Genomic DNA, 23,574 nt, shown 5'->3' with positions numbered 1-23,574 from the left:
TCGGCAGTAATGACACCCGGTTACGCCAATCGGAGGTCACTAAAATTAACATTGAATCGGTGTGTAACTTTGCAAAAACAATGTCGGACTCTGTAGTTTTCTCTGGGCCCCTCCCCAGTCGGACCGGGAGTGACATGTTTAGCCGCATGTTCTCCTTGAATTGCTGGCTGTTTGAGTGGTGTCCAAAAAATGAGGTGGGCTTCATAGATAATTGGCAAAGCTTCTGGGGAAAACCTGGTCTTGTTAGGAGAGACGGCATCCATCCCACTTTGGATGGAGCAGCTCTCATTTCTAGAAATTTTAACATCCACACAGATGCTGAGAATGACAGCCTCAACACTGCATTTAATCTATTATTAGACTCAATAGGCTTTGCTCAAAATGTAAATGAGTCCACCCACCACTTTAATCATATCTTAGATCTTGTTCTGATTTATGGTATGGAAATTGAAGACTTAACAGTATTCCCTGAAAACTCCCTTCTGTCTGATCATTTCTTAATAACATTTACATTTACTCTGATGGACTACCCAGCAGTGGGGAACAAGTTTCATTACAGTAGAAGTCTTTCAGAAAGCGCTGTAATTAGGTTTAAGGATATGATTCCTTCTTTATGTTCTCCAATGCCATATACCAACACAGTGCAGAGTAGCTACCTAAACTCTGTAAGTGAGACAGAGTATCAATCAATCAATTTTATTTATATAGCGTCAAATCACAACAAACAGTTGCCCCAAGGCGCCCCACATTGTAAGGCAAGGCCATACAATAATTACGTAAAAACCCCAACGGTCAAAACGACCCCCTGTGAGCAAGCACTTGGCGACAGTGGGAAGGAAAAACTCCCTTTTAACAGGAAGAAACCTCCAGCAGAACCAGGCTCAGGGAGGGGCAGTCTTCTGCTGGGACTGGTTGGGGCTGAGGGAGAGAACCAGGAAAAAGACATGCTGTGGAGGGGAGCAGAGATCAATCACTAATGATTAAATGCAGAGTGGTGCATACAGAGCAAAAAGAGAAAGAAACACTCAGTGCATCATGGGAACCCCCCAGCAGTCTAAGTCTATAGCTGCATAACTAAGGGATGGTTCAGGGTCACCTGATCCAGCCCTAACTATAAGCTTTAGCAAAAAGGAAAGTTTTAAGCCTAATCTTAAAAGTAGAGAGGGTGTCTGTCTCCCTGATCTGAATTGGGAGCTGGTTCCACAGGAGAGGAACCTGAAAGCTGAAGGCTCTGCCTCCCATTCTACTCTTACAAACCCTAAGAACTACAAGTAAGCCTGCAGTCTGAGAGCGAAGCGCTCTATTGGGGTGATATGGTACTATGAGGTCCCTAAGATAAGATGGGACCTGATTATTCAAAACCTTATAAGTAAGAAGAAGAATTTTAAATTCTATTCTAGAATTAACAGGAAGCCAATGAAGAGAGGCCTCCCATTCAATTAGTGATGAGTAGTAAGATGTCCTAGCTTTACGGAGGGCTTTTTTTTTTATAGAGCAACAGACTCTTTTTCCTGGCTAAGTGAAGATCTTCTAAATTAGTGAGACGCCATTTCCTCTCCAACTTATGGGTTATCTGCTTTAAGCTGAGAGTTTATGAGTTATACCACGGAGTCAGGCACTTCTGATTTAAAGCGCTCTTTTTCAGAGGAGCTACAGCATCCAAAGTTGTCTTCAATGAGGATGTAAAACTATTGACGAGATACTCGATCTCACTTACAGAGTTTAGGTAGCTACTCTGCACTGTGTTGGTATATGGCATTAGAGAACATAAAGAAGGAATCATATCCTTAAACCTAATTACAGCGGTTTCTGAAAGACTTCTAGTGTAATGAAACTTATTCCCCACTGCTGGGTAGTCCATCAGAGTAAATGTAAATGTTATTAAGAAATGATCAGACAGAAGGGAGTTTGCAGGGAATACTGTTAAGTCTTCAATTTCCATACCATAAGTCAGAACAAGATCAAGATATGATTAAAGTGGTGGGTGGCCAATTATCTATGAAGCCCACCTCATTTTTTGGACACCACTCAGACAGCCAGCAATTCAAGGAGAACATGCGGCTAAACATGTCACTCCCGGTCCGATTGGGGAGGGGCCCAGAGAAAACTACAGAGTCCGACATTGTTTTTGCAAAGTTACACACCGATTCAATGTTAATTTTAGTGACCTCCGACTGGCGTAACCGGGTGTCATTACTGCCGACGTGAATTACAATCTTACCAAATTTACGCTTAGCCTTAGCCAGCAGTTTAAAATTTCCTTCAATGTCGCCTGCTCTGGCCCCCGGAAGACAATTGACTATGGTTGCTGGTGTCGCTAACTTCACATTTCTCAAAACAGAGTCGTCAATAACCAGAGTTTGATCCTCGGCGGGTGTATCGTCGAGTGGGGAAAAACGGTTAGAAATGTGAACGGGTTGGTGGTGTACACGGGGCTTCTGTTTAGAACTAAGCTTCCTCCTCACAGTCACCCAGTCGGCCTGCTTTCCCGGCTGCTCAGGATCTGCCAGAGGGAAACTAACGGCAGCTAAGCTACCTTGGTCCGCACCAACTACAGGGGCCTGGCTAGCTGTAGAATTTTCCACGGTGCGGAGCCGAGTCTCCAATTTGCCCAGCCTGGCCTCCAAAGCTACGAATAAGCTACACTTATTACAAGTACCATTACTGCTAAAGGAGGCCGAGGAATAACTAAACATTTCACACCCAGAGCAGAAAAGTGCGGGAGAGACAGGAGAAGCCGCCATGCTAAACTGACTAAGAGCTAGTAGCTGCGCTAAGCTAGCGGATTCCTAAAAACACACAAAGTGAATAATGTGTAAATAATTTAGAGGTGATTCAGCAGAGGGAGTGCTTTAGTTAAGGCACGTGAAGATTACACTGTGAAGCAAATCGTTATCTAGGTAACTAGATCAATCTAACTGCGCAGATTAAACAGCTAACAGATACAGCAAAACACCACTGTGCTCCAGAACAGGAAGTGATACAATACCGCAGTGAGAGCCAACCACCAGATGGCAGTAGAGGCCTTGTAGAGTGCAGATGCATATCAATCAATCAATCAATCAATCAATTTTTTTATATAGCGCCAAATCACAACAAACAGTTGCCCCAAGGTGCTTTATATTGTAAGGCAAGGCCATACAATAATTATGTAAAAACCCCAACGGTCAAAACGACCCCCTGTGAGCAAGCACTTGGCTACAGTGGGAAGGAAAAACTCCCTTTTAACAGGAAGAAACCTCCAGCAGAACCAGGCTCAGGGAGGGGCAGTCTTCTGCTGGGACTGGTTGGGGCTGAGGGAGAGAACCAGGAAAAAGACATGCTGTGGAGGGGAGCAGAGATCGATCACTAATGATTAAATGCAGAGTGGTGCATACAGAGCAAAAAGAGAAAGAAACAGTGCATCATGGGAACCCCCCAGCAGTCTACGTCTATAGCAGCATAACTAAGGGTTGAAGGTGCTATATTATTTTTTCTTTTTGAATTTTTATGCTTAAATAGATTTTTGCTGGTTATTGGTAGTCTGGGAGCAGGCACCGTCTCTACGGGGATGGGGTAATGAGGGGATGGCAGGGGGAGAGAAGCTGCAGAGAGGTGTGTAAGACTACAACTCTGCTTCCTGGTCCCAACCCTGGATAGTCACGGTTTGGAGGATTTAAGAAAATTGGCCAGATTTCTAGAAATGAGAGCTGCTCCATCCAAAGTGGGATGGATGCCGTCTGTCCTAACAAGACCAGGTTTTCCCCAGAAGCTTTGCCAATTATCTATGAAGCCCACCTCATTTTTTGTTTTTTTTTTGGACACCACTTAGACAGCCAGCAATTCAAGGAGAACATGCGGCTAAACATGTCACTCCCGGTCTGATTGGGGAGGGGCCCAGAGAAAACTACAGAGTCCGACATTGTTTTTGCAAAGTTACACACCGATTCAATGTTAATTTTAGTGACCTCCGATTGGCGTAACCGGGTGTCATTACTGCCAACGTGAATTACAATCTTACCAAATTTACGCTTAGCCTTAGCCAGCAGTTTCAAATTTCCTTCAATGTCACCTGCTCTGGCCCCCGGAAGACAATTGACTATGGTTGCTGGTGTCGCTAACTTCACATTTCGCAAAACAGAGTCGCCAATAACCAGAGTTTGATCCTCGGCGGGTGTGTCGTTGAGTGGGGAAAAACGGTTAGAAATGTGAATGGGTTGGCGGTGTACACAGGGCTTCTGTTTAGGACTACGCTTCCTCCTCACAGTCACCCAGGCGGCCTGCTTTCCCGGCTGCTCGGGATCTGCCAGGGGGTAACTAACGGCGGCTAAGCTACCTTGGTCCGCACCGACTACAGGGGCCTGGCTAGCTGTAGAATTTTCCACAGTGCGGAGCCGAGTCTCCAATTCGCCCAGCCTGGCCTCCAAAGCTACGAATAAGATACACTTATTACAAGTACCGTTACTGCTAAAGGAGGCCGAGGAATAACTAAACATTTCACACCCAGAGCAGAAAAGTGCAGGAGAGACAGGAGAAGCCACCATGCTAAATCGGCTAAGAGCTAGTAGCTACGCTAAGCTAGCGGATTCCTAAAAACACGCAAAGTGAATAATGTGTAAATAATTTAGAGGTGATTCAGCAGAAGGAGTGCTTTAGTTAAGGCACGTAAAGATTACACTGGGAAACAAATCGTAATCTAGATAACTAGATCAATCTAACTGCGCAGATTAAACAGCTAACAGATACAGCAAAACACCGCTGTGCTCCGGAACAGGAAGTGATACAATACCGCAGTGAGAGCCAACCACCAGTAGAGGCTCAATAGTTTTACATCCTCATTGAAGACAACTTTGGATGCTGTAGCTCCTCTGAAAAAGAGAGCTTTAAATCAGAAGTGCCTGACCCCGTGGTATAACTCACAAACTCGCAGCTTAAAGCAGATAACCCGTAAGTTGGAGAGGAAATGGCGTCTCACTAATTTAGAAGATCTTCACTTAGCCTGGAAAAAGAGTCTGTTGCTCTATAAAAAAGCCCTCCGTAAAGCTAGGACATCTTACTACTCATCACTAATTGAAGAAAATAAGAACAACCCCAGGTTTCTTTTCAGCACTGTAGCCAGGCTGACAAAGAGTCAGAGCTCTATTGAGCCGGGTATTCCTTTAACTTTAACTAGTAATGACTTCATGACTTTCTTTGCTAATAAAATTTTAACTATTAGAGAAAAAATTACTCATAACCATCCCAAAGACGTATCGTTATCTTTGGCTGCTTTCAGTGATGCCGGTATTTGGTTAGACTCTTTCTCTCCGATTGTTCTGTCTGAGTTATTTTCATTAGTTACTTCATCCAAACCATCAACATGTCTATTAGACCCCATTCCTACCAGGCTGCTCAAGGAAGCCCTACCATTATTTAATGCTTCGATCTTAAATATGATCAATCTATCTTTATTAGTTGGCTATGTACCACAGGCTTTTAAGGTGGCAGTAATTAAACCATTACTTAAAAAGCCATCACTTGACCCAGCTATCTTAGCTAATTATAGGCCAATCTCCAACCTTCCTTTTCTCTCAAAAATTCTTGAAAGGGTAGTTGTAAAACAGCTAACTGATCATCTGCAGAGGAATGGTTAGGGGTTTAATGTTGAATGTTTTAACGCGTTGGCATTGGTCCCGTTTTTAAGTTATAAAATACATCTAAATAAAATGATCTTCACAGACGATTCATTCTTGCGCGCACGCACGTGAACAAAAACAAAAAAAAAAAAACACCGTCTGCTGCTGCACTTCCTCGCTTTCTCCCCCTCAAACTCTGTCATAATTGTGTTAAATAAAAGACAAAAGGGACTAAGTCCTGCTCACAGGCTGAATGCCAGAGGCAGGACATGTCCACGTCAAGTATAAACTCCAGACAGACAGACATATCCACGTCACTACATATCCACAACGCGTCCTTCCATAGGGATTACATGGCAACCTGTCGCCTCCGCTGCATATATCCGGATCCAAAAGCTGGAAATCCGGTTCAGGCTGGAAAAATACCAGGCCTGGGTCACGAAAAACTCCCTTTATTTGTTTTTTGATTGCTCAAGTAGACCATACTCACAGGGACAACTTTGCTTTCACTGGGATCATTGCGGAGGCCACAGCTTTCAGCACAGGCCCAGACCGCGGTTCACATACTCGATGAATGTTAGAATCTTCGCCCTCCCTCCACCCATCACGACCTTACAACCATAGATGACAATATGGAGAGATGGCTTCAACACTTGGCCAACATTGTTGGACGAGCTTTACAACACTCATACGCAAGGCTTCAGTATTATGGTATGATATTATGCTATGATATCTCTTTACCTAGTCTGAAAGCACTTATGCAGTTACTTATAACATTTTAGTTGAGAGTTATGATTTTTAATTGCCTAGACTTTGAGCCCAATCACAAACAAACTAAACAAAGTTTTCATCAAGATTTAGCTATATTTGGAAACTATTGTGTTGTTATATTGTGTACATGCTCCTACAGGATGCACAACATGCATTCAAAAGCCACATGCTGTGCAAACTGCATGAGATCACAAGAGAAATTTAACAGCTGTTTCAGGTCCAAATTTAGTTCAAAGAATGCACCAGAATGCACCACAGGGCACTTGTATTCTCAAAATTTCATGGGGGGAGCAATCCCCCCAGACCCCTTAGTTTTCCAAGCGCTCGGAGTAACTGTTGCTGTCTTGAATATTATAGATGAATCACATTGCTCTCTTTTTTTTTCTCCTAAGTATCCAAGCCACTGTGACCTACAGACTTGCTTGGGGGGTTGTTGAGGTCAAACCTTACACTTTGGGGCAACGTATGTTGTGATTTGGGACTATATATAAATAAACTGAAATGAACTGAAATGATGGTTCTTAAGACATCATCATCAGTTTGACCAGCTAGCATTTAACCTAGGCTCGTGTGTCATACATCACACTAACAAAGTGAGGAAACGATTCATCACATCAATCAATCAATCAATCAATCAATCAATTTTTTTATATAGCGCCAAATCACAACAAACAGTTGCCCCAAGGCGCTGTATATTGTAAGGCAAGGCCATACAATAATTACGTAAAAACCCCAACGGTCAAAACGACCCCCTGTGAGCAAGCACTTGGCGACAGTGGGAAAGAAAAACTCCCTTTTAACAGGAAGAAACCTCCAGCAGAACCAGGCTCAGGGAGGGGCAGTCTTCTGCTGGGACTGGTTGGGGCTGAGGGAGAGAACCAGGAAAAAGACATGCTGTGGAGGAGAGCAGAGATCAATCACTAATGATTAAATGCAGAGTGGTGCATACAGAGCAAAAAGAGAAAGAAACACTCAGTGCATCATGGGAACCCCCCAGCAGTCTAAGTCTATAGCAGCATAACTAAGGGATGGTTCAGGGTCACCTGATCCAGCCCTAACTATAAGCTTTAGCAAAAAGGAAAGTTTTAAGCCTAATCTTAAAAGTAGAGAGGGTGTCTGTCTCCCTGATCTGAATTGGGAGCTGGTTCCACAGGAGAGGAGCCTGAAAGCTGAAGGCTCTGCCTCCCATTCTACTCTTACAAACCCTAGGAACTACAAGTAAGCCTGCAGTCTGACAGCGAAGCGCTCTATTGGGGTGATATGGTACTATGAGGTCCCTAAGATAAGGTGGGACCTGATTATTCAAAACCTTATAAGTAAGAAGAAGAATTTTAAATTCTATTCTAGAATTAACAGGAAGCCAATGAAGAGAGGCCAATATGGGTGAGATATGCTCTCTCCTTCTAGTCCCCGTCACTACTCTAGCTGCAGCATTTTGAATTAACTGAAGGCTTTTCAGGGAACTTTTAGGACAACCTGATAATAATGAATTACAATAGTCCAGCCTAGAGGTAATAAATGCATGAATTAGTTTTTCAGCATCACTCTGAGACAAGACCTTTCTAATTTTAGAGATATTGCGTAAATGCAAAAAAGCAGTCTTACATATTTGTTTAATATGCGCTTTGAATGACATATCCTGATCAAAAATGACTCCAAGATTTCTCACAGTATTACTAGAGGTCAGGGTAATGCCATCCAGAGTAAGGATCTGGTTAGACACCATGTTTCTAAGATTTGTGGGGCCAAGTACAATAACTTCAGTTTTATCTGAGTTTAAAAGCAGGAAATTAGAGGTCATCCATGTCCTTATGTCTGTAAGACAATCCTGAAGTTTAGCTAATTGGTGTGTGTCCTCTGGCTTCATGGATAGATAAAGCTGGGTATCATCTGCGTAACAATGAAAATTTAAGCAATGCCGTCTAATAATACTGCCTAAGGGAAGCATGTATAAAGTGAATAAAATTGGTCCTAGCACAGAACCTTGTGAAACTCCATAATTAACCTTAGTCTGTGAAGAAGATTCCCCATTTACATGAACAAATTGTAATCTATTATATAAATATGACTCAAACCACCGCAGCGCAGTGCCTTTAATACCTATGGCATGCTCTAATCTCTGTAATAAAATTTTATGGTCAACAGTATCAAAAGCAGCACTGAGGTCTAACAGAACAAGCACAGAGATGAGTCCACTGTCTGAGACCATAAGAAGATCATTTGTAACCTTCACTAATGCTGTTTCTGTACAATGATGAATTCTAAAACCTGACTGAAACTCTTCAAATAGACCATTCCTCTGCAGATGATCAGTTAGCTGTTTTACAACTACCCTTTCAAGAATTTTTGAGAGAAAAGGAAGGTTGGAGATTGGCCTATAATTAGCTAAGATAGCTGGGTCAAGTGATGGCTTTTTAAGTAATGGTTTAATTACTGCCACCTTAAAAGCCTGTGGTACATAGCCAACTAATAAAGATAGATTGATCATATTTAAGATCGAAGCATTAAATAATGGTAGGGCTTCCTTGAGCAGCCTGGTAGGAATGGGGTCTAATAGACATGTTGATGGTTTGGATGAAGTAACTAATGAAAATAACTCAGACAGAACAATCTGAGAGAAAGAGTCTAACCAAATACCGGCATCACTGAAAGCAGCCAAAGATAACGATACGTCTTTGGGATGGTTATGAGTAATTTTTTCTCTAATAGTTAAAATTTTATTAGCAAAGAAAGTCATGAAGTCATTACTAGTTAAAGTTAAAGGAATACTCAGCTCAATAGAGCTCTGAGTCTGTCAGCCTGGCTACAGTGCTGAAAAGAAACCTGGGGTTGTTCTTATTTTCTTCAATTAGTGATGAGTAGTAAGATGTCCTAGCTTTACAGAGGGCTTTTTTATAGAGCAACAGACTCTTTTTCCAGGCTAAGTGAAGATCTTCTAAATTAGTGAGACGCCATTTCCTCTCCAACTTACGGGTTATCTGCTTTAAGCTGCGAGTTTGTGAGTTATACCACGGAGTCAGGCACTTCTGATTTAAAGCTCTCTTTTTCAGAGGAGCTACAGCATCCAAAGTTGTCTTCAATGAGGATGTAAAACTATTGACGAGATACTCTATCTCACTTACAGAGTTTAGGTAGCTACTCTGCACTGTGTTGGTATATGACATTAGAGAACATAAACAAGGAATCATATCCTTAAACCTAGTTACAGCGCTTTCTGAAAGACTTCTAGTGTAATGAAACTTATTCCCCACTGCTGGGTAGTCCATCAGAGTAAATGTAAATGTTATTAAGAAATGATCAGACAGAAGGGAGTTTTCAGGGAATACTGTTAAGTCTTCAATTTCCATACCATAAGTCAGAACAAGATCTAAGATATGATTAAAGTGGTGGGTGGACTCATTTACTTTTTGAGCAAAGCCAATTGAGTCTAATAATAGATTAAATGCAGTGTTGAGGCTGTCATTCTCAGCATCTGTGTGGATGTTAAAATCGCCCACTATAATTATCTTATCTGAGCTAAGCACTAAGTCAGACAAAAGTTCTGAAAATTCACAGAGAAACTCACAGTAACGACCAGGAGGACGATAGATAACAACAACTAAAACTGGTTTTTGGGACTTCCAATTTGGATGGACAAGACTAAGAGTCAAGCTTTCAAATGAATTAAAGCGCTGTCTGGGTTTTTGATTAATTAATAAGCTGGAATGGAAGATTGCTGCTAATCCTCCGCCTCGGCCCGTGCTACGAGCGTTCTGGAAGTTAGTGTGACTTGGGGGTGTTGACTCATTTAAACTAACATATTCATCCTGCTGTAACCAGGTTTCTGTAAAACAGAATAAATCAATATGTTGATCAATTATTATATCATTTACCAACAGGGACTTAGAAGAGAGAGACCTAATGTTTAATAGAAAGCATTTAACTGTTTTAGTCTGTGGTGCAGTTGAAGGTGCTATATTATTTTTTCTTTTTGAATTTTTATGCTTAAATAGATTTTTGCTGGTTATTGGTGGTCTGGGAGCAGGCACCATCTCTACGGGGATGGGGTAATGAGGGGATGGCAGGGGGAGAGAAGCTGCAGAGAGGTGTTTAAGACTACAACTCTGCTTCTTGGTCCCAACCCTGGATAGTCACGGTTTGGAGGATTTAAGAAAATTGGCCAGATTTCTAGAAATGAGAGCTGCTCCATCCAAAGTGTGATGGATGCCGTCTCTCCTAACAAGACCAGGTTTTCCCCTGAAGCTTGGCCAATTATCTATGAAGCCCACCTCATTTTTTTGGACACCACTCAGACAGCCAGCAATTCAAGGAGAACATGCGGCTAACCATGTCACTCCCGGTCCGATTGGGGAGGGGCCCAGAGAAAACTACAGAGTCCGACATTGTTTTTGCAAAGTTACACACCGATTCAATGTTAATTTTAGTGACCTCCGATTGGCGTAACCGGGTGTCATTACTGCCGACGTGAATTACAATCTTACCAAATTTACGCTTAGCCTTAGCCAGCAGTTTCAAATTTCATTCAATGTCGCCTGCTCTGGCCCCCGGAAGACAATTGACTATGGTTGCTGGTGTCGCTAACTTCACATTTCTCAAAACAGAGTCGCCAATAACCAGAGTTTGTTCCTCGGCAGGTGTGTCGTCGAGTGGGGAAAAACGGTTAGAAATGTGAACGGGTTGGCGGTGTACACGGGGCTACTGTTTAGGGCTACGCTTCCTCCTCACAGTCACCCAGTCGGCCTGCTTTCCCGGCTGCTCGGGATCTGCCAGAGTGAAACTAACGGTGGCTAAGCTACCTTGGTCCGCACCGACTACAGGGGCCTGGCTAGCTGTAGAATTTTCCACGGTGCGGAGCCGAGTCTCCAATTCGCCCAGCCTGGCCTCCAAAGCTACGAATAAGCTACACTTATTACAAGTACCATTACTGCTAAAGGAGGCCAAGGAATAACTAAACATTTCACACCCAGAGCAGAAAAGTGCGGGAGAGACAGGAGAAGCCGCCATGCTAAACCGGCTAAGAGCTAGTAGCTGCGCTAAGCTAGCGGATTCCTAAAAACACACAAAGTGAATAATGTGTAAATAATTTAGAGGTGATTCAGCAGAGGGAGTGCTTTAGTTAAGGCATGTGAAGATTACACTGTGAAACAAATTGTTATCTAGTTAACTAGATCAATCTAACTGCGCAGATTAAACAGCTAACAGATACAGCAAAACACCGCTGTGCTCTGGAACAGGAAGTGATACAATACCGCAGTGAGAGCCAACCACCAGTAGAGGCAAGCAAGAGCAAAAACCCAAGAGCAATATCGACATTGTGTTGAGTTGTTAACCATATGTCACATGGTTAACAACTGCACACCACAGGGCACGAGGTTTGCCAAAATCTCACAATATATGACCCCATCCATCCTCCTTTCAATACGATGCAGTCATCCTGTCCCCTTTGCAGAAAAGCACCCCCAAAAATGATGTTTCCACCCCAATGTTTCATGCTTGGCACGGTGTTCTTGGGGTTGCTCTCATCCTCCAAACACGGCAAGTGGAGTTGATTCCAAAAAGCTCTATTTTGGTCTCATCTGACCACATGACCTTCTCCCATGCCTCCTCTGGATCATCCAGATGGTCATCGGTGAACTTCAAACGGGCCTGGACATGTGCTGGCTTGAGCAGGGGGACCTTGCTGCCCTGTAGGATTTTAAACCATGACAGCATCATGTGTTACTAATGTAATCTTTGTGACTGTGGTCCCAGCTCTCTTCAGGTCATTGACCCGGTCCTCCTGTGTAGTTCTGAGCTTTCTCAGAATCATCCTTACCCCGAGGGAGATTGACAGTCATCTTGTGTTTCTTCCACTTTCTAATAAATAATCATAACAGTTGTTGTCTTCTACCAAGCTGCTTGCCTGTTGTCCTGTAGTCCATCCCAGCCTTGTGCAGGTCTACAGTTTTGTCCCTGGTGTCCTTAGACAGCTCTTTGGTCTTGGCTATGGTGGACAGGTTGGAGTGTGATTGATTGAGTGTGTGAACAGGTGTCTTTTTTTACAGGGAACAAGTTCAAACAGGTACAATCAATACAGGTAAAGAGTGCAGAATAAGAGGGCTTCTTAAAGAAAAATTAACAGGTCTGTGTGAGCCAGAATTCTTGCTGGTTGGTAGGTGATCAAATAGCTATTTCATGCAATAAAATGCAAATTAATTATTTAAAAATCATGCAATGTGATTTTATGTTTTTTTTTGTTTTGTTTTTTTATGATTCTGTCTCTCACAGTTGAAGTGTACCTACAATAAAACTTACAGACCTCTACATTCTTTGCAGGTGGGAAAATTTACAAAATCAACAGTGGATCAAACACTTATTTGTTGCACTGTTTATAAATGAAATAAATTGCATTACCTCAGTTGTCAGCACATTACCATCTGCATCTTTTACCACTCTAACCTGCTGCACATCCTTTCCAACTCTGTCCATTTGTCTGGCCAGTCGGTACAAGTCCTTTTCTCCTTCCTTACTACAGTATTCAACTTCTTGTACAGCTCGTTAAATGCCTTTTCCTTAGCTTTTATCACTTTTCTTACGCCGCATCTCCTTGTACTCCTGTCTACTTTCTTTACCTCTCCGACTATCCCAATTCTTTTTTGCCAACCTCTTTCTCCTTATGCTTTCCTGGTCATCTTCGTTCCACCACTAGGTCTCCTTGTCTTCCTTCCACTGTCCAGATGTCACACCCACTCCCTTCCTAGCTGTCTGCCTCACCACATCTGCGGTAATTTTCTAGTTGTCCAAAATGACCCCCTCCCTCAATTTCACACAAGTCTTCCTCCTTCAGCTTCCACCATCTGATCCTTTGTTGAGCTCCCTCTCCTCTTCTTCTTCACCTTTAAAGTCATCCTACAAACCACCACCCTACCCTGTCCAGCTACACTCTCTCCTGCCACCACCTTACAGTCTCAGATTTCTTTTAGCTTGGATCTCCTACACAGAATGTAGTCCACCTGTGTGCACCTTCCTCCACTCTTATACGTATTAACCCATATCAAAGTATACCAATACCATATTTGATCTCTGCTCTCTTCCACAGCATGTCTTTTTCCTGGTTCTCTCCCTCAGCCCCAACCAGTCCCAGCAGAAGACTGCCCCTCCCTGAGCCTGGTTCTGCTGGAGGTTTCTTCCTGTTAAAAGGGAGTTTTTCCTTTCCACTGTCGCCAAGTGCTTGCTCATAGGGGGTCGTTTTGACCATTGGGGTTTTTCGGTAATTATTGTATGGCTTTTGCCTTGCAATATAAAGCACCTTGGGGCGACTGTTGTTGTGACTTGGCGCTATATAAATAAAAGTGATTTGATTTGATCAAAGTCCAGTGGACATCTATAAAAAAAAAAAAAAAAAATTGTGGAAATAATGTATATCACTTGCAGCCAAAACAACTGTGATGAATGCTCCAATTTTTATATTGTCATTAATATCATTCTCACAAAAATACCATGAAATATTGTGGTATTATCTGATATAATTTGAAGTCTACATCACTCATCCCAACCCTGAACTGCAATAACCCAACTTCAGTTCTCTCTTCTGCTTTCCTTTGCTACTAAAAACAAACCAAAGCAGACAGTGTTAAAAAGTCATCTTCTCACTGTGGTCCAGCAGCTGTGGCGGGGGTCGTATCTGTAGAGCAGGTTACAGGTATCACCACCGCTGTCTCTGGATGAGCTTCCACCAGCTGCGTAGATGAATCCCCCCAGCACTGCCAGACAGAGATGACTCCTCTGGGCCGGCAGCTTGGTTTCTACCTCCCAGCTTCCAGACTGACTGTCCAGCCAGCAGACGCTGGCGCTCAGCTCCTCACTGTGCTCTGATATCTGGAGAAGTTCCACAGCACCAACATCTCCACAACATAGTTTAGACATTTACTGAATGAGATTTTAATGGCTTGAAGAGTAAACCAGCAGACGTGTGACCACAGGTCTGTAGGCTCCAAACCGCTGCCTCGACAGGACAAGTGGTGTCACTCTCATTAAGATGAATGTGTGACTGTTTATGCATGAGATTTTAAAGCACTCAGGATCTGCGTGTTTGTACCTCTCCTCCCACCAGCAGTAGGCGCTCCACTCCCCCCCTCAGCACTGTGCGCTCTGTCTGAAGGAGTGGCTGTGCGCTTCGGCTGGCATGATATTTTAGGGCTTCCTTCAGCAGGGCCTCGTAGCGTTCGTGCTCTGACATCACGGCCCGCAGTGCCGGCAGCACGCTGTCTACCAGTTCTCCCGCCGGTACAAGAGGGAAGCGGACGCAGGAGAGAAGCTGCGTGGCACACTGCTGCCGCTCCAGAGTGTGGCTGAGCCACTTCAGGGCGGCCTGGAGGAGGAGCTGCTCACTGCCGTGCTGGACCTGTGGACACGGAGAGGAGCGAGACATGATCTCCCTGATAGAGAGCGTCAGAAATCCTAATGCTGGCTCAGACTCAGACTGCTGCCATCAAACCCAACATGAAGTACAACTAAACAAGACTCTGCCAAAAACCCACAAACAGCACATGATGTGATCAGGGAGCAGGTTTTAATTTAACACAATCCCTCTATAGAAAAGAAATGCAACAAATATTAAAAGGATACAGATTTGACATAGAAACAGCATCTTGTTGATGGCGAGTAAATCTGCTGGTGTGGATTCTGTGGTCAGAGCACTGCAGAGTTTCACTCCATCACTTGAGGTTAAACAGTCAGAGCGAGTGTAAATGTGATGCCACAGGGAGAATTACTAAATTGTGTTTCTGATGGTTAGCACTGATGCCTCACAGACGTCACAGATGAAAATTGTGGGCTCACGTCCCGCCTGGTTCTTTCTGTGTGGAGTTTGCATGTTCTCCCCGTGTCTATGTGGGTTCCCTCAGGGTGCTCCAGCTTCCTCCCAGATCCAAAGACATGCAGGTTAGATGGACTGGAAACTTTATAATTGTCCAGTCTCCCTTGTAAAAGAGATCTTAATCTCAATGGGACTAACATGGTTAAATAAAATATATGAAGATATTCACTGGCGATTTTAAATTCAAGCTAGCGCCAATCCCACAGATCCTTGAGTTTGTTATCCATATCCAACTTTTTGACATCTTTTTCGCCGTCCTCCCTCTGTACAATGTCCCTCCATGACACAGACATACCACAAAATTCTTCTTTTAAAAACCTGATGGCAAATGATGAAATGAAACATGTAGAATAGAGCTCTTTGTTCCTCATGTTTTAGAAAAACACTGGAGTTGATTGCATATTTTTACAGACATAATATAATATTTATACCTGCCATGTTTTACATCACCTTTGTTTCACTCTTTGAAAGAAAAAAAAAAACCCTCAAAGGTACTACGTATTTGTTACTGCTTCAACAGGACTTTTTTCCACGCACACTCCCATCAGCAATTTAGTGTGCATCCCATCATGCAGTGCCTTGGTGCTCCTCAGGGGGGCACCCAACACACTGTGACAATCATGAAGAGGTTTCAAAATATGTGCAATGATAAAGGAGGAGAGTTTGTACAAGCTTCAGAATACCGAATACTAAAATAAACAGAGACGGAGCCGGAAAGCCAGTGGATGAGCAGCTGGATATCTTTACCGTCAGTTAGTATTTCACTCCAGACAAACAAACACACCATCATCATATCATTTATTGTTATTGCAGATGATACACTGAAATTTAAAGTGCATGACAATATATATATATATATATATATATATATATATATATATATATATATATATATATATATATATATACACACTCAACAAAAATATAAACGCAACACTTTTGGTTTTGCTCCCATTTTGTATGAGATGAACTCAAAGATCTAAAACTTTTTCCACATACACAATATCACCATTTCCCTCAAATATTGTTCACAAACCAGTCTAAATCTGTGATAGTGAGCACTTCTCCTTTGCTGAGATAATCCATCCCACCTCACAGGTGTGCCATATCAAGATGCTGATTAGACACCATGATTAGTGCACAGGTGTGCCTTAGACTGCCCACAATAAAAGGCCACTCTGAAAGGTGCAGTTTTGTTTTATTGGGGGGGATACCAGTCAGTATCTGGTGTGACCACCATTTGCCTCATGCAGTGCAACACATCTCCTTCGCATAGAGTTGATCAGGTTGTCAATTGTGGCCTGTGGAATGTTGGTCCACTCCTCTTCAATGGCTGTGCGAAGTTGCTGGATATTGGCAGGAACTGGTACACGCTGTCGAATACACCGGTCCAGATTATCCCAAACATGCTCAATGGGTGACATGTCCGGTGAGTATGCCGGCCATGCAAGAACTGGGACATTTTCAGCTTCCAAGAATTGTGTACAGATCCTTGCAACATGGGGCCGTGCATTATCCTGGTGCAACATGAGGTGATGTTCTTGGATGTATGGCACAACAATGGGCCTCAGGATCTCGTCACAGTATCTCTGTGCATTCAAAATGCCATCAATAAAATGCACCTGTGTTCTTTGTCCATAACAGACGCCTGCCCATACCATAACCCCACCGCCACCATGGGCCACTCGATCCACAACACTGACATCAGAAAACCGCTCACCCACACGACGCCACACACGCTGTCTGCCATCTGCCCTGGACAGTGTGAACCGGGATTCATCCATGAAGAGAACACCTCTCCAACGTGCCAAATGCCAGCGAATGTGAGCATTTGCCCACTCAAGTCGGTTACGACGACAAACTGGAGTCAGGTCGAGACCCCGATGAGGACGACGAGCATGCAGATGAGCTTCCCTGAGACAGTTTCTGACAGTTTGTGCAGAAATTCTTTGGTTATGCAAACCGATTGTTTCAGCAGCTGTCCGAGTGACTGGTCTCAGATCGATCTTAAATATGATCAATCTATCTTTGTTAGTTGGCTATGTACCACAGGCTTTTAAGGTGGCAGTAATTAAACCATTACTTAAAAAGCCATCACTTGACCCAGCTATCTTAGCTAATTATAGGCCAATCTCCAACCTTCCTTTTCTCTCAAAAATTCTTGAAAGGGTAGTTGTAAAACAGCTAACTGATCATCTGCAGAGGAATGGTCTATTTGAAGAGTTTCAGTCAGGTTTTAGAATTCATCATAGTACAGAAACAGCATTAGTGAAGGTTACAAATGATCTTCTTATGGCCTCAGACAGTGGACTCATCTCTGTGCTTGTTCTGTTAGACCTCAGTGCTGCTTTTGATACTGTTGACCATAAAAGTTTATTACAGAGATTAGAGCATGCCATAGGTATTAAAGGCACTGTGCTGTGGTGGTTTGAATCATATTTATCTAATAGATTACAATTTGTTCATGTAAATGGGGAATCTTTTTCACAGACTAAGGTTAATTATGGAGTTCCACAAGGTTCTGTGCTAGGACCAATTTTATTCACTTTATACATGCTTCCCTTAGGCAGTATTATTAGACGGTATTGCTTAAATTTTCATTGTTACGCAGATGATACCCAGCTTTATCTATCCATGAAGCCAGAGGACACACACCAATTAGCTAAACTGCAGGATTGTCTTACAGACATAAAGACATGGATGACCTCTAATTTCCTGCTTTTAAACTCAGATAAAACTGAAGTTATTGTACTTGGCCCCACAAATCTTAGAAACATGGTGTCTAACCAGATCCTTACTCTGGATGGCATTACCCTGACCTCTAGTAATACTGTGAGAAATCTTGGAGTCATTTTTGATCAGGATATGTCATTCAAAGCGCATATTAAACAAATATGTAGGACTGCTTTTTTGCATTTACGCAATATCTCTAAAATTAGAAAGGTCTTGTCTCAGAGTGATGCTGAAAAACTAATTCATGCATTTATTTCCTCTAGGCTGGACTATTGTAATTCATTATTATCAGGTTGTCCTAAAAGTTCCCTGAAAAGCCTTCAGTTAATTCAAAATGCTGCAGCTAGAGTACTAACGGGGACTAGAAGGAGAGAGCATATCTCACCCATATTGGCCTCTCTTCATTGGCTTCTTGTTAATTCTAGAATAGAATTTAAAATTCTTCTTCTTACTTATAAGGTTTTGAATAATCAGGTCCCATCTTATCTTAGGGACCTCGTAGTACCATATCACCCCAATAGAGCGCTTCGCTCTCAGACTGCAGGCTTACTTGTAGTTCCTAGGGTTTGTAAGAGTAGAATGGAAGGCAGAGCCTTCAGCTTTCAGGCTCCTCTCCTGTGGAACCAGCTCCCAATTCAGATCAGGGAGACAGACACCCTCTCTACTTTTAAGATTAGGCTTAAAACTTTCCTTTTTGCTAAAGCTTATAGTTAGGGCTGGATCGGGTGACCCTGAACCATCCCTTAGTTATGCTGCTATAGACGTAGACTGCTGGGGGTTCCCATGATGCACTGTTTCTTTCTCTTTTTGCTCTGTATGCACCACTCTGCATTTAATCATTAGTGATCGATCTCTGCTCCCCTCCACAGCATGTCTTTTTCCTGGTTCTCTCCCTCAGCCCCAACCAGTCCCAGCAGAAGACTGCCCCTCCCTGAGCCTGGTTCTGCTGGAGGTTTCTTCCTGTTAAAGGGGAGTTTTTCCTTCCCACTGTAGCCAAGTGCTTGCTCACAGGGGGTCGTTTTGACCGTTGGGGTTTTACGTAATTATTGTATGGCCTTGCCTTGCAATATAAAGCGCCTTGGGGCAACTGTTTGTTGTGATTTGGCGCTATATAAAAAAATTGATTGATTGATTGATTGACCTCAGCCCTGTCATTCTCAACCACCTTTGGTGGCATCTCCAATCAGGATGTGGAGGGAAAATTTCAAAAGGACCAAGCGGTCTCTGGCTATCGTGGAAGGAAGAGTCAGGAGGTTGACTGTTTGTCAAATTAACAGGTTTATTATACAAAGCGCTTTGGACACACCAATGAACAGCATACAGCAAGTGTCTGAGCGTGTGTTTGTGTGTGTGTATATATCAGCACTTAGAGTGCACCCTTATGTACACATGTCAGGATGGTGTTCGTGCACAAGTTCTCATGAGCTCATCTCCCCAAACTGATACTGGTAGCTATCTGAAAATGACTTCATCTGGAAACAGGCTGTGGAGAGACGAATTCCCACAAAAAAATGTTTTGTCTTAAGGCTGCAGTTAGGTACGATCAGAACAGACTCTGTGTCACTCTGGGTCAGACAGAAACATGTGGCTATCAGTCATTTTGCACAACCTGCATGAACAGTCTCTGGATTAAGCAAAGACATTTCACAGTGCATTTCCACAGTGATCATATCAAATCAAATCAATTTTTTTTATATAGCGCCAAATCACAACAAACAGTTGCCCCAAGGCGCTTTATATTGTAAGGCAAGGCCATACAATAATTACGTAAAAACCCCAACGGTCAAAACGACCCCCTTTGAGAAAGCACTTGGCGACAGTGGAAAGGAAAAACTCCCTTTTAACAGGAAGAAACCTCCAGCAGAACCAGGCTCAGGGAGGGGCAGTCTTCTGCTGGGACTGGTTGGGGCTGAGGGGAGAGAATCAGGAAAAAGACATGCTGTGGAGGGGAGCAGAGATCGATCACTAATGATTAAATGCAGAGTGGTGCATACAGAGCAAAAAGAGAAAGGAAACACTCAGTGCATCATGGGAACCCCCCAGCAGTCTAAGTCTATAGCAGCATAACTAAGGGATGGTTCAGGGTCACCTGATCCAGCCCTAACTATAAGCTTTAGCAAAAAGGAACATTTTAAGCCTAATCTTAAAAGTAGAGAGGGTGTCTGTCTCCCTGATCTGAATTGGGAGCTGGTTCCACAGGAGAGGAGCCTGAAAGCTGAAGGCTCTGCCTCCCATTCTACTCTTACAAACCCTAGGAACTACAAGTAAGCCTGCAGTCTGAGAGTGAAGCGCTCTATTGGGGTGATATGGTACTATGAGGTCCCTAAGATAAGATGGGACCTGATTATTCAAAACCTTATAAGTAAGAAGAAGAATTTTAAATTCTATTCTAGAATTAACAGGAAGCCAATGAAGAGAGGCCAATATGGGTGAGATATGCTCTCTCCTTCTAGTCCCTGTCAGTACTCTAGCTGCAGCATTTTGAATTAACTGAAGGCTTTTCAGGGAACTTTTAGGACAACCTGATAATAACGAATTACAATAGTCCAGCCTAGAGGAAATAAATGCATGAATTAGTTTTGCAGCATCACTCTGAGACAAAACCTTTCTGATTTTAGAGATATTGCGCAAATGCAAAAAAGCAGTCCTACATATTTGTTTAATATGCACATTGAATGACATATCCTGATCAAAAATGACTCCAAGATTTCTCACAGTATTACTAGAGGTCAGGGTAATGCCATTCAGAGTAAGGATCTGGTTAGACAGCATGTTTCTAAGATTTGTGGGGCCAAGTACAGTAACTTCAGTTTTATCTGAGTTTAAAAGCAGGAAATTAGAGGTCATCCATGTCTTTATGTCTGTAAGACAATCCTGCAGTTTAGCTAATTGGTGTGTGTCCTCTGGCTTCATGGATAGATAAAGCTGGGTATCATCTGCGTAACAATGAAAATTTAAGCAATGCCGTCTAATAATACTGCCTAAGGGAAGCATGTATAAAGTGAATAAAATTGGTCCTAGCACAGAACCTTGTGGAACTCCATAATTAACCTTAGTCTGTGAAGAAGATTCCCCATTTACATGAACAAAATTATCTATTAGATAAATATGATTCAAACCACCGCAGCGCAGTGCCTTTAATACCTATGGCATGCTCTAATCTCTGTAATAAAATTTTATGGTCAACAGTATCAAAAGCAGCACTGAGGTCTAACAGAACAAGCACAGAGATGAGTCCACTGTCTGAGGCCATAAGAAGATCATTTGTAACCTTCACTAATGCTGTTTCTGTACTATGATGAATTCTAAAACCTGACTGAAACTCTTCAAATAGACCATTCCTCTGCAGATGATCAGTTAGCTGTTTTACAACTACCCTTTCAAGAATTTTTGAGAGAAAAGGAAGGTTGGAGATTGGCCTATAATTAGCTAAGATAGCTGGGTCAAGTGATGGCTTTTTAAGTAATGGTTTAATTACTGCCACCTAAACAGCCTGTGGTACATAGCCAACTAATAAAGATAGATTGATCATATTTAAGATCGAAGCATTAAATAATGGTAGGGCTTCCTTGAGCAGCCTGGTAGGAATGGGGTCTAATAGACATGTTGATGGTTTGGATGAAGTAACTAATGAAAATAACTCAGACAGAACAATCGGAGAGAAAGAGTCTAACCAAATACCGGCATCGCTGAAAGCAGCCAAAGATAACGATACGTCTTTGGGATGGTTATGAGTAATTTTTTCTCTAATAGTTAAAATTTTATTAGCAAAGAAAGTCATGAAGTCATTAGTAGTCAAAGTTAAAGGAATACTCAGCTCAGTAGAGCTCTGACTCTTTGTCAGCCTGGCTACAGTGCTGAAAAGAAACCTGGGGTTGTTCTTATTTTCTTCAATTAGTGATGAATAGTAAGATGTCCTAGCTTTACGGAGGGCTTTTTTATAGAGCAACAGACTCTTTTTCCAGGCTAATGAAGATCTTCTAAATTAGTGAGACGCCATTTCCTCTCCAACTTACGGGTTATCTGCTTTAAGCTGCGAGTTTGTGAGTTATACCACGGAGTCAGGCACTTCTGATTTAAAGCTCTCTTTTTCAGAGGAGCTACAGCATCCAAAGTTGTCTTCAATGAGTATGTAAAACTATTGACGAGATACTCTATCTCACTTACAGAGTTTAGGTAGCTACTCTGCACTGTGTTGGTATATGGCATTAGAGAACATAAAGAAGGAATCATATCCTTAAACCTAGTTACAGCGCTTTCTGAAAGACTTCTAGTGTAATGAAACTTATTCCCCACTGCTGGGTAGTCCATCAGAGTAAATGTAAATGTTATTAAGAAATGATCAGACAGAAGGGAGTTTTCAGGGAATACTGTTAAGTCTTCTATTTCCATACCATAAGTCAGAACAAGATCTAAGATATGATTAAAGTGGTGGGTGGACTCATTTACTTTTTGAGCAAAGCCAATAGAGTCTAATAATAGATTCAATGCAGTGTTGAGGCTGTCATTCTCAGCATCTGTGTGGATGTTAAAATCGCCCACTATAATTATGTTATCTGAGCTAAGCACTAAGTCAGACAAAAGGTCTGAAAATTCGAAGCTACGAATAAGCTACACTTATTACAAGTACCGTTACTGCTAAAGGAGGCCGAGGAATAACTAAACATTTCACACCCAGAGCAGAAAAGTGCGGGAGAGACAGGAGAAGCCGCCATGCTAAATCGGCTAAGAGCCAGTAGCTGCGCTAAGCTAGCGGCTTCCTAAAAACACGCAAAGTGAATAATGTGTAAATAATTTAGAGGTGATTCAGCAGAAGGAGTGCTTTAGTTAAGGCACGTGAAGATTACACTGGGAAACAAATCGTAATCTAGATAACTAGATCAATCTAACTGCGCAGATTAAACAGCTAACAGATACAGAAAAACACCGCTGTGCTCCGGAACAGGAAGTGATACAATACCGCAGTGAGAGCCAACCACCAGTAGAGGCAAGCAAACATTCCACCACTCATTAAAAACACCTGATACAATGTTTTATTTCATACTTATTGTGGTTATTTCAAGTGACACGATGGAACACCCTAAAATACTAATTTAAAAAAAAACCAACAATTAAATTCAAAGGCAAAGCCTGAAAAACAGGTGGTGGTTCCACCACCTTCTCAGATAGGCCGAGGAGCCCGAACTGCCATTGACTAATGCCGCGTTCACACCAGGCACGACCAGATGTCACAGATGCACCACCATCGCGCGGTGTGTCGCTCTGCTTTCGCTGCGAAAATTCGCCCCAGTGTGTCATCAAATGGGAGGAGCTTCCATTTCGCTCGCCGGCTCCGGTTGTCAGTCAAGTTAACATGACGGATCTTGATCACACGGAGCGAGTTGTTGTGGAAAGCTGACAAATGTCATGAGACGTTCCCAATTCGGGGAGTATCGTTATTTGCTGCAGGAGCTGCGTCTGGATGACGGCCGCTTTCAGTGGCCTTTCCACCTCTGCAGGACCCAGTTTGGGACCTCCTGTCCCGTTCACGCGCACATGTTAACAATTCCTCGCTCTTCCCCAAAAAATTCTGTCATAATTGTGTTTATAAACCAGTCACCATTTGTTTTATTATACATC

At 42.7% G+C, this 23,574-nt stretch overlaps 1 protein-coding gene across 3 annotated transcripts in view; it reads right to left on the bottom strand.

Moving 5' to 3' along the window:
• The window catches only part of klhl36 (kelch-like family member 36), a 128,827-nt gene that overhangs the window by 20,815 nt on the left and 84,438 nt on the right, over window positions 1-23,574 (bottom strand). For all 3 annotated transcript variants that reach the window (XM_034175689.1, XM_034175688.1, XM_034175690.1), the window contains 2 exons: window positions 14,443-14,748; window positions 13,998-14,222 (listed from right to left, as the gene is read on the bottom strand). In XM_034175689.1, the coding sequence (XP_034031580.1) occupies window positions 13,998-14,222; window positions 14,443-14,748 (531 nt within the window). The remainder of the gene's footprint in view (window positions 1-13,997; window positions 14,223-14,442; window positions 14,749-23,574) is intronic.

The sequence above is a fragment of the Thalassophryne amazonica genome, chromosome 8 (assembly GCF_902500255.1).
Source record: "Thalassophryne amazonica chromosome 8, fThaAma1.1, whole genome shotgun sequence".
Classification (NCBI taxonomy): Eukaryota; Metazoa; Chordata; class Actinopteri; order Batrachoidiformes; family Batrachoididae; genus Thalassophryne; species Thalassophryne amazonica.
The sequence above is the reverse complement of the archived record's forward strand: the minus strand, read 5'-3'. Positions and strand labels throughout refer to the sequence as shown.